A 12,558-nucleotide genomic window follows, 5' to 3' on the forward strand; every position below is an offset into this window, starting at 1 on the left:
ATCCCCTAGCTAGCAGGTCACTATGACAACAACCTAAACGTAGCCTAGTCTTCATCCCCTAGCTAGCAGGTCACTATGACAACAACCTAAACGTAGCCTAGTCTTCATCCTTTAGCTAGCAGGTCACTATGACAACAACCTAAACGTAGCCTAGTCTTCATCCCCTAGCTAGCAGGTCACTATGACAACAACCTAAACGTAGCCTAGTCTTCATCCCCTAGCTAGCAGGTCACTATGACAACAACCTAAACGTAGCCTAGTCTTCATCCTTTAGCTAGCAGGTCACTATGACAACAACCTAAACTTAGCCTAGTCTTAATCCCCTAGCTAGCAGGTCACTATGACAACAACCTAAACTTAGCCTAGTCTTCATCCCCTAGCTAGCAGGTCACTATGACAACAAATAACCTAAACTTAGCCTAGTCTTCATCCCCTAGCTAGCAGGTCAGAATCACTACCATCTAAATTTAGCCTAGGCTGAATCCTCTAGCTAGCAGGTCAGAATCACTATAAACAACCTAAACTTATTAGTATCACAACAATCCGAATCTTAGACAACATCCCCAAGCTAGCCTCCAACCCAAATCATAGTATCACGACACACATGAACAAAGTCTGCATCGCCTACAAAGGGAAACCAGCCGCTCCAAGCAGACCACCATAGTCCCTGTGCCCAAGAAAGCAAAGTTAAATGACTACCGCCCTGTAGCACTCACGTCGGTAGCCATGAAGCGCTTTGAATGGCTGGTAATGGCTCACATCAACACCACGACTTCGTGGCCAAACACGACTCCAACACCATCATTAAGTTTGCTGACGACACAACGGTGGTAGGCCTGATCACCGACAACGATGAGACAGCCTATAGGGAGGAGGTCAGAGACCTGGCAGTGTGCTGCCAGGACAACAACCTCTCCCTCAATGTGAGCAAGACAAAGGAGATGATCGTGGACTACAGGAAAAGGAGGGCCGAACACGCCCCCATTCACATCGACGGGGCTGTAGTGGAGCGGGTCGAGAGTTTCAAGATCCTTGGTTCCAACAAACTATCATGGTCTAAACACACCAGGACAGTCGTAAAGAGGGCATGACAACGCCTTTTCCCCCTCAGGAGACTGAAAAGATTTGGCATGGGTCCTTAGATCCTCAAAAAGTTCTACAGCTGCACCATCGAGAGCATCCTGACCAGTTGCATCACCGCCTGGTATGGCAACTGCTCGGCATCCGACCATAAGGCGCTACAGAGGGTAGTGTGAATGGCCCAGTACATCACTGGGGCCAAGCTTCCTGCCATCCAGATCCTATATACTAGGGCTAGGCGGTGTCAGAGGAAGGCCAGACTCCAGTCACCCAAGTCATATACTGTTCTCTCTGCTACCGCATGGCATGGCAAGTGGTACCGGATCGCCAAGTCTAGGACCAAAAGGCTCCTTAACAGCTTCTACCCCCAAGCCATAGACTGCTGAACAGCTAATCAAATGGTTTTTACACTGCTGCTACTCTGTTTATTATCTATGCATAGTCACTTTACCCCTACCTACATGTACAAATTACCTCGACTAACCTGTACCCCCGCACATTCACTCGGTACCGGTACCCCCTGTATATAGCCTCATTATTACCTTGACTAACCTGTACCCCAGCCCATTGACTCGGTACCGGTACCCCCTGTATATAGCCTCGTTATTACCTAGACTAACCTGTACCCCAGCCCATTGACTCGGTACCGGTACCCCCTGTATATAGCCTCGTTATTACCTAGACTAACCTGTACCCCAGCCCATTGACTCGGTACCGGTACCCCCCGTATATAGCCTCATTATTGTTATTTTATTATGTTACTTTTTTTTTGTTACTTTAGTTCATTAATAAATATATTAACAAAATTTTCTTAACTGCATTGTTGGTTAAGGGCTTGTAAGTAAGCATTTCACGGTAAGGTCTACACCTGTTGTATTCGGCGCATGTGACAAATGACATTTTATTTGATTTAGTTTCCAAATCAAATGAATTAAATTCTCTCCTCCCAATTGCATGTTAACACAGCCGACCAGTCAGCCCCAGAATTGTTTCTATATATTTATAGACTCTCTCTCCTCCTTTCTCTCTGACCCTCTGATACTGTACACTGAACAAAATATAAACGCAACACGTAAAGTGTTGGTCCCATGTTCCATGAGCTGAAATAAATGATCCCATGAATTTTCCATACACACCAAAAAGCTTATTTCTCTCAAATTGTGTGCACAAATTTGTTCACATCCCTGTTAGTGAGCATTTCTCCTTTGCCAAGATAATCCATCCACCTGACAGGTGTGGCATATCAAGAATCTGATTAAACAGCATGATCATTACACAGGTGCAACTTGTGCTGGGGACAATAAAAGGCCACCCAGCTGATGAAACTGTGGGTTTGCATAACCGAAGAATTTCTGCACAAACTGTCAGAAACCGTCTCAGGGAAGCTCATCTGCGTGCTCGTCGTCCTCACCAGGGTCTTGACCTGACTGCAGTTCGGCGTCGAAACCGACTTCAGTGGGCAAATGCTCACCTTCAATGGCTACTGGCAAGCTGGAGAAGTGTGCCCTTCACGGATGAATCCCAGTTTCAGCTGTACCGGGCAGATGGCAGACAGCGTCCGTGTATGGCGTTGTGTGGGCAAGCGGTCTGTTGATGCCAACGCTGTGAACAGTGCCCCATGGTGGTGGTGGGGTTATGGTATGGGCGGGCATATGCTACGGACAACGAACATTTTATCAATTGAAATTTGAACGCACAGAGATACTGTGTTTAGATCTTGAGGCCCATTGTCGTGCCATTCATCCGCGGCCATCACCTCATGTTTCAGCATGATGATGTGGTCCTCTGTAGCTCAATTGGTAGAGCATGGCGCTTGTAGCGCCAGGGTAGTGGGTTCGATCCCCGGGACCACCCATGCGTAAAAATGTATGCACACATGACTGTAAGTCGCTTTGGATAAAAGCGTCTGCTAAATGGCATATTATTATTATTATTATTATTATTATTATTATTATTATTATTTATGATGCACGGCCCCATATTGCAAGGATCTGTACACACTTCCTGGAAGCTGAAAATGTCCCAGTTCTTCCATGGCCTGCATACTCACCAGACATGTCACCTATTGAGCATGTTTGGGATGCTCTGGATTGACATTTACGACAACGTGTTCCAGTTCCCGCCAATATCCAGCAACTTCGCACAGCCATTTGAAGAGGAGTGGGACAACATTCCACAGGCCACAATCAACAACCTGATCAACTCAATGCGAAGGAGATGTGTCGCGCTGCATGAGGCAAATTGTGGTCACACCAGATACTGACTGGTTTTCTGATCCACGGCCCTACCTTTTTGTTTAAGGTCTCTGTGTCCAACAGATGCATATCTGTATTCCAGGTCATGTGAAATCCATAGATTAGGGCCTAATAATTTATTTCAATTGACTGATTTCCTTGATATGAACTGTAACTCAGTAACATTGTTGAAATTTGTTGCATGTTGTGTTTTTGTTCAGTGTAGCAGTATGACATCATCAGGGCTAGCTCATTCATCTAACCAGTCTGGTTCCTCCCAGTCTGCCCGGTAACCCAACCAGGCCCCTGTTGTCCAGCTCATATACTCTATGGACCTAAACAAATAGGCAATAATAGAGTGTAAGACGTCATCATTGATGTACAGACCCAGACACTAAAGAACCCATCCAGAGGATGTACACAGCTCAGCCTCCTCTCTCCCTCTCTCCTCTCCTATCCTCTCTCCCTCCCTCTCTCCTCTCCTATCCTCTCTCCCTCCCTCTCTCCTCTCCTACCCTCTCTCCCTCTCCTCTCCTACCCTCTCTCCCTCTCTTCTCTCCCTCTCTCCTCTCCTATCCTCTCCTATCCTCTCTCCCTCCCTCTCTCCTCTCCTACCCTCTCTCCCTCTCTCCTCTCCTACCCTCTCTCCCTCTCCCCTCTCCTACCCTCTCCTCTCCTATCCTCTCTCCTCTCCTACCCTCTCTCCCTCTCTCCTCTCCTACCCTCTCTCCCTCTCCCCTCTCCTACCCTCTCCTCTCCTATCCTCTCTCCCTCTCACTCTCCTCTCCTCTCCTATACTCTCTCCTCTCTCTCTCTCCTATTCTCTCCTCTCCTTTCCCTCTCTGCCTCTCGTTCTCATGTATGAGGTATGCGGTCATCATTGGCTCATTAATTTAACCAGTCCCCCCCCCCCCACCTCTCTCTCTCTCTCTCCCTCTCTCCCACTGTAGGAGAACGTCTGTTCCCCCCTCCGTCTGGGCTAAGCTACTCTACGTGGTTCTGTGTGGAGAGGTTCAGCTCTGCCCCACACACCCACCCTGTCCGTCTGCTGACGGTGGTCCGACGCGCCACCTCCTCAGAGCAGCACTACATCTGTCTGGCCGTGGTTCTGTCTGCTAAGGACCGGTCCCTTACGGTCTCCACCAAGGAGGAACTGCTGCAGAGCTACGGTGCACACACACACACACACACACGCACACACGCACGCACGCACGCACGCACACACACACGCACGCACAATGATGCAGGAATACAGACACGTGCACACACACACACACACACACACGCACGCACAAGGACGCAGGAATACACACAAATACAGTGACTTGCGAAAGTATTCACCCCCCCTTGGCATTTTTCCTATTTTGTTGCCTTACAACCTGGAATTAAAATGGATTTTTTGGGGGGGGTTTGTATCATTTGATTTACACAACATGCCTACCACTTTGAAGAAGTCATTGTTTTTGTGAAACAAACAAGAAATAAGACAAAAAAAACAGAACTTGAGCGTGCATAACTATTCATCCCCCCAAAGTCAATACTTTGTAGAGCCACCTTTTGCAGCAATTACAGCTGCAAGTCTCTTGGGGTATGTCTCTATAAGCTTGGCACATCTAGCCACTGGGATTTTTGCCCATTCTTCAAGACAAAACTGCTCCAGCTCCTTCAAGTTGGATGGGTTCCACTGGTGTACAGCAATCTTTAAGTCATACCACAGATTCTCAATGGGATTGAGGTCTGGGCTTTGACTAGGCCATTCCAAGACATTTAAATGTTTCCCCTTAAACCACTCAAGTGTTGTTTTAGCAGTACGCTTAGGGTCATTGTCTTGCTGGAAGGTGAACCTCCGTCCCTGTCTCAAATCTCTGGAAGACTGAAACAGGTTTCCCTCAAGAATTTCCCTGTATTTAGCGCCATCCATCATTCCTTCAATTCTGACCAGTTTCCCAGTCCCTGCCGATGAAAAACATCCCCACAGCATGATGCTTCCACCACCATGCGTCACTGTGGGGAAGGTGTTCTCGGGGTGATGAGAGGTGTTGGGTTTGCGCCAGACATAGCGTTTTTCTTGATGTCCAAAAAGCTAAATTTTAGTCTCATCTGACCAGAGTACGTTCTTCCATATGTTTGGGGAGTCTCCCACATGCCTTTTGGCGAACACCAAACGTGTTTGCTTCTTTTTTTCTTTAAGCAATGGCTTTTTTCTGGCTACTCTTCCATAAAGCCCAGCTCTGTGGAGTGTACAGCTTAAAGTGGTCCTATGGACAGATACTCCAATCTCCGCTGTGGAGCTTTGCAGCTCCTTCAGGATTATCTTTGGTCTCTTTTGTTGCCTCTCTGATTAATGCCCTCGTTGCCTGGTCCGTGAGTTTTGGTGGGCGGCCCTCTCTTGGCAGGTTTGTTGTGGTGCCATATTCTTTCAATTTTTTAATAATGGATTTAATGGTGCTCCGTGGGATGTTCAAAGTTTCAGGTATTTCTTTATAACCCAACCCTGATCTGTACTTCTCCACGACTTTTTCCCTGACCTGTTTGGAGAGCTCCTTGGTCTTCATGGTGCCGCTTGCTTGGTGGTGCCCCTTGCTTAGTGGTGTTGCAGACTCTGGAGCCATTCAGAACAGGTGTATATATACTGAGATCATGTGACAGATCATGTGACATTTAGATTGCACACAGGTGGACTTTATTTAACTAATTATGTGACTTCTGAAGGTAATTGGTTGCACCAGATCTTATTTAGGGGCTTCATAGCAAAGGGGGTGAATACATATGCACGCACCACTTTTCCGTTATTTATTTTTTAGAATTTCACTTCACCAATTTGGACTATTTTGTGTATGTCCATTACATGAAATCCAAATAAAAATCAATTTAAATTACAGGTTTTAATGCAACAAAATAGGACCCAAAGGGGGGTGAATACTTTTGCAAGGCACTGTACATACGGGTATACGCAAACACACCCTTACCCAAACTCAAATATTGTTCCTCGTTAACCTGGTTAGAGGTTTGAATAACCTAGTACAGATGATGACAGGAATCTCTCCCTTCCCCAGATTAACATCTCTACATCATTCACAGTCTCTGTAAATAATTGAGTTAAAAACATCCACACACACTGATACATTCTAACGCTGCTCTCAACTCTGCAAACCAACCGGCCATGCTGTCCTCTCTCTACCGCACATACCCAACCCTTCTACCACAAACACACAACGTTGTTCACACATCATTGTCTTGTCCTTTCACAGTGAATGACTTCATACTCCTCTGAATCCTCTACCACACATACCCAATCTCAAGCCCTACATATAAACACAGATGTTTTATAATGTCAACCTTTGAACAACATCTCCCTCTCCTTCCTCCTTCAACAGTGGATGACTTCAGTGAGGAGTCTTCTCACTCTCTTCTACCCCTCCCCTACCCCTCCCCTACCCCTCCCCTACCCCTCCTCTACACCTCCCCTACCCCTCCTCTACCCCTCCCCTACCCCTCCCCTACCCCTCCCCTACCCCTCCCCTACCCCCCTACCCCTCCCCTACCCCTCCCCTCCCCTACCCCCCTACCCCTCCCCTACCCCTCCCCTACCCCTCCTCTACCCCTCCCCTACCCCTCCTCTACCCCTCCCCTACCCCTCCTCTACCCCTCCCCTCCCCTACCCCTCCTCTACCCCTCCCCTACCCCTCCTCTACCCCTCCCCTCCTCTACCCCTCCCCTACCCCTCCCCTACCCCTCCTCTACCCCTCCCCTACCCCTCCCCTACCCCTCCTCTACCCCTCCCCTCCTCTACCCCTCCCCTACCCCCCTACCCCTCCCCTACCCCTCCCCTCCCCTACCCCTCCCCTACCCCCCTACCCCTCCCCTACCCCTCCCCTACCCCTCCTCTACCCCTCCCCTCCTCTACCCCTCCCCTACCCCTCCCCTACCCCTCCCCTCCTCTACCCCTCCCCTACCCCTCCCCTACCCCTCCCCTCCCCCTCCCCTACCCCTCCTTACCCCTCCCCTACCCTTTCTTTACCCCTCCTGTACACATATGCAACCACAACCAATATCACCAAAACACACTTCAAACCAGGGATGGATAGTAATCTAGCCCAAGGCTGGTACTTTTCAGCTAGTAGAAATTCTACCCAATTTACAAGCAGACTAGTTTAATTTAGTATTTTTAAGGAATGTTTTAGTGAAATCTGTGGTCTACCAGTCAGCCGTGTGCCCAAAATCCTCAAGTTCCATCCCTGCTTCAAACCCATATGAAACATTTTTACAACTTTATGGTAACTTTACTATGTCCCCCCCCCCCCCCCCCCCCCCCCACAGTGGATGATTTCAGCGAGGAGTCTTCGTTCTTTGAGGTTCTGCCGTGCTGCGCCAGGTTCCGCTGTGGAGAGCTGATCGGAGAGGGGCAGTGGCACCACCTGGTGTTAGTAATGAGTAAAGGCATGTTGAAGAACAGCATGGCCACGCTATACATCGACGGACAGCTGTTCCAAACCACCAAGGTAGGGTGTGTGTGTGAGAGCACGTGTATGCGTGTGACTGTGTGACTATTTGTACTCTGAACTCTGAGTGAGTGGATACTCTACCTGTATTAACTTACATTTACAACTTCGACCTGGCCAAGATAAAGCAAAGCAGTGCGATTAAAAACAACAACACACAGTTACATATGGGGTAAAACAAAACATAAAGTCAAAAAATACAACAGAAAATATAATGCAGTGTGTGCAAATGTAGTACGTTATGGAGGTAAGGCAATAAATAGGCCATAGTGCAAAATAATTACAATTAGTATTAACACTGGAGTGATAGATGTGCAAGAGATTATGTGCAAATAGAGATACTGGGGTACAAATGAGCAAAATAAATAACAATATGGGGATGAGGTAGTTGGGTGGGCTAATTTCAGATGGGCTGTGTACAGGTGCAGTGATCGGTAAGCTGCTCTGACAACTGATGCTTAAAGTTAGTGAGGGAGATAAGAGTCTCCAGCTTCAGAGATTTTAGCAATTTGTTCCAGTCATTGGCAGCAGAGAACTGGAAGGAATGGCGGCCAAAGGAGGTGTTGGCTTTGGGGATGACCAGTGAGATATACCTGCTGGAGCGCATACTACGGGTGGGTGTTGCTATGGTGACCAATGAGCTAAGATAAGGTGGGGATTTGCCTAGCAGTGATTTATAGATGGCCTGGAGCCAGTGGGTTTGGCGACGAATATGTAGTGAGGACCAGCCAACAAGAGCGGACAGGTCACAGTGGTGGGTAGTGTATGGGGCTTTGGAGACAAAACGGATGGCACTGTGATAGACTACATCCAATTTGCTGAGTAGAGTGTTGGAGGCTATTTTGTAAATGACATCGCTGAAGTCGAGGATCGGTAGGATAGTCCGTTTTACGAGGGCATGTTTGGCAGCATGAGTGAAGGAGGCTTTGTTGCGAAATAGGAAACCGATTCTAGATTTAACTTTGGATTGGAGATTCTTAATGTGAGTCTGGAAGGAGAGTTTACAGTCTAACCAGACACCTAGGTATTTGTAGTTGTCCACATACTCTAGGTCAGACCCGTCGAGAGTAGTGATTCTAGTCGGGTAGGCGGGTGCCAGCAGCGTTCGATTGAAGAGCATGCATTTAGTTTTACTAGTGTTTAAGAGCAGTTGGAGGCTACTGAAGGATTGTTGTATGGCATTGAAGCTCCTTTGGAGGTTTGTTAACACAGTGTCCAATGAAGGGCCAGATGTATACAAAATGGTGTCGTCTGCGTAGAGGTGGATCTGAGAGTCACCAGCAGCAAGAGTGACATCATTGATATACACAGAGAAAAGAGTCGGCCCAAGAATTGAACCCTGTGGCACCCAAGAATTGAACCCTGTGGCACCCCCATAGAGACTGCCATAGGTCCAGACAACAGGCCCTCCGATTTGACACATTGAACTCTATCTGAGAAGTAGTTGGTGAACCAGGCGAGGCAGTAATTTGAGAAACCAAGGCTATTTAGTCTGCCAATAAAATAAATAAGAATGCGGTGGTTGACAGAGTCGAAAACCTTGGCCAGGTCGATGAAGACGGCTGCACAGTACTGTCTATTATCGATTGTGGTTATAATATCGTTTAGGACCTTGAGCGTGGCTGAAGTGCACCCATGACCAGCTCGGAAACCGGATTGCATAGCGGAGAAGGTACGGTGGGATTAGAAATTGTCGGTGATCTGTTTGTTAACTTGGTTTTCAAAAACTTTCGAAAGGCAGGGCAGGATGGATATAGGTCTGTAACAGTTTGGATCTAGAGTGTCACCCCCTTTGAAGTGGGGGATGACCGCGGCAGCTTTCCAATCTCTGGGGATCTCAGACGTTACGAGAGAGAGGTTGAACAGGCTAGTAATAGGGGTTGCGACAATTTCGGCGGCTAGTTTTAGAAAGAAAGGGTCCAGATTGTCTAGCCCAGATGATTTGTAGGGGTCCAGATTTTGCAGCTCTTTCAGAACATCAGCTGTCTGAATTTGTGAAGTTGAAGCGGAGGGTGCAGAGCTGGTGGCCGGGGTAGTGGTAGCCAGGTGGAAAGCATGGCCAGCCGTAGCAAAATGCTTGTTGAAATTCTCGATTATTATAGATTTATCGGTGGTGATAGTGTTTCCTAGCCTCAGTGCAGTGGGCAGCTGAGAGGAAGTGCTCTTATTCTCCATGGACTTTACAGTGTCCCAAAACTTTTTGGAGTTAGTGCTACAGGATGTTTGAAAAAGTTAGCCTTTGCTTTCCTAACTGCTTGTGTATATTGGTTCTTAACTTCCCTGAAAGGTCGCATATCGCGGGGGCTATTTGATGCTAATGCAGTACGCCACAGGATGTTTTTGTGCTGGTCAAGGGCAGTCAAGTCCGAGGAGAACCAGGGGCTATATCTGTTCTTAGTTCTGAATTTTTTGAATGGGGCATGTTTATTTAAGATTGAGAGGAAATTACTTTTAAAGAACAACCAGGCATCCTCTACTGACGGAATGAGATCTATATCCATCCAGGATACCTGGGCCAGGTCAATTAGGAAGGCCTGTTCGCTGAAGTGTTTTAGGGAGCGTTTGACAGTGATGAGGGGTGGTCGTTTGACCGCGGACCCGTTACGGACGCAGGCAATAAGGCAGTGATCGCTGAGATCCTGGTTGAAGACAGCGGAGGTGTATTTAGAGGGTAAGTTAGTCAGGATGATATCTGTGAGGGTGCCCATGTTTACGGATTTAGGGTTGTACCTGGTAGGTTCGTTGATAATCCACCTTGGAACAAAGGAACAACTATTTGAGGCAGTTTGAGAGGGACTTGGGGTTCTACAGTGAAATTGTATAATAAGAACTAACCCAAACAGCAATATGCAAGGCATATTGACATGGGAGAGAGGCATAAAGCAATCACAGGTGTTATTAGAGAGAGCTAAGACAACAACTGGCAATGGCGATAAAGTTTGGGCTGAGGCTAAACAGAATAAACAGGACAGGGTACCGTGTAAAGGAACAGTCCAGCAGGCATCAGCTGTGCAGCTGAGTGATCATAAGGTCCAGTGAACAGCAATATGTGAGTCCGAGAGCAGTTCAAATTGGGTAGGAAGCACAGTTGTAGTTTGCGTGTGCTAGCGGGCCGGGGCTAGCAGATGGATCTTCGTGGTCGACGTCGTAACGGGAAGCCTGTTGAAACCACATCAGACGATTTCGTCGGCAAACCAGTCGTGTTGGATCGGCGGGGCTCAGTGTCAATACTAGGAGGTCCCGTCCGGTTGAAAGAGAGGTAGATAGCCGGGAGATGGGCCTGGCTCGAGGCTAGCTCAAGGCTAACTGGTGCTGCTAAGGGGCAATGGTAATTAGCCAACAACAGGTTGCAGCTAGCTGGTTGCGATGATCCGGCGCTAGGGTCCAGTGATTCCGGCAGAAAGTCCGATATGCTCTGTGTCGATAGCACGCTGTGCAGACTGGCCGACAAATTGTCCAGGCTAGAGCTAGAGCTGGCTGGTGGGTAGTGCAGGCCACGGACAATGGTGAAGACGCTAACGGTGGCTAATAGCAAGTAGCCATTCAGTTGCAGCTAGACTAGTTTCAGCTTAAGGTTCTTGATAAAAGTTATAAAGAAATAATAGAATCCTTTCCACGTTGGGTGAGGCGGGTTGCAGGAAAGTATATTTAGTTAAAGAATGAAAAGTAAAATTGAGAAATATATACAAAATAGACAACAAAAAAACAAGAAACTGGCTATTTACACTAGGACACAGAAAAAAAAACACGACCGCACTGCTACGCCATCTTGGATTGATGGTGTTACATCAATAGACCAGGTGTCATCTGACCAGCCCCTCTACCAGGGATTTTAACACTAACCCCCCCCAACCCCCCCCCCAGCCCCTCTACCAGGTAATGTAACACCTTACCCCCCCCAGCCCCTCTACAATATCTTTGTTTTAATACAGTGGGTCGTTAGCTAACATAACACCATATCTTTGTTTTAATACAGTGGGTCGTTAGCTAACATAACACCATATCTTTGTTTTAATACATTGGGTCGTTAGCTAACATAACACCATATCTTTGTTTTAATACAGTGGGTCGTTAGCTAACATAACACCATATCTTTGTTTTAATACAGTGGGTCGTTAGCTAACATAACACCATATCTTTGTTTTAATACAGTGGGTCGTTAGCTAACATAACACCATATCTTTGTTTTAATACATTGGGTCGTTAGCTAACATAACACCATATCTTTGTTTTAATACAGTGGGTCGTTAGCTAACATAACACCATTTAACAGCTCTTTTCGCTCTCCTGTCCAGCTTCATTACATCCATAGTTCTCCTGGTGGTTCCGGCAGCACCAACCCCCCTGTGGTCAGCACCGTCTACAGCTACATAGGCACGCCCCCTGCCCAGAGACAGCTGTCCAATCTGGTGTGGCGCCTGGGGCCCACACACTTCCTGGAGGAGGGGCTTCCTGCTGCTAGCGTGGCGGCGGTGTATGAGCTAGGACCCAACTACACAGGCAGCTTCCAGGCCGTCTACCTGCTCTGTGAGTAGAGAAGAGAACGTGTGCATACACACACAGAGAGAGAACACACACACACACACACAGAGAGAACACACAGAGAGAAAACACACACACACACACACAGAGAGAACACACAGAGAGAACACACAGAGAGAACACACAGAGAGAGAGAACACACAGAGAAAGAGAACACACAGACATCTACCTGCCAGGCTGTCTACCTGCCCTGTGAGTAG

At 47.6% G+C, this 12,558-nt stretch overlaps 1 protein-coding gene across 1 annotated transcript in view; it reads left to right on the forward strand.

Annotated features, from left to right (window-relative positions):
* LOC311126248 (WD repeat and FYVE domain-containing protein 3-like) overlaps positions 1-12,558 on the forward strand; it is a gene marked incomplete at both ends in the record, with an annotated part of 83,752 nt that overhangs the window by 40,270 nt on the left and 30,924 nt on the right. The window contains 3 exon segments of the mRNA XM_084200265.1: positions 4,265-4,483; positions 7,635-7,816; positions 12,112-12,343. Of these exon segments, the coding sequence (XP_084056391.1) occupies positions 4,265-4,483; positions 7,635-7,816; positions 12,112-12,343 (633 nt within the window).

This window comes from Coregonus lavaretus, assembly GCF_964263955.1.
Source record: "Coregonus lavaretus genome assembly, contig: HAP1_SCAFFOLD_2308, whole genome shotgun sequence".
NCBI classification, from domain to species: domain Eukaryota; kingdom Metazoa; phylum Chordata; class Actinopteri; order Salmoniformes; family Salmonidae; genus Coregonus; species Coregonus lavaretus.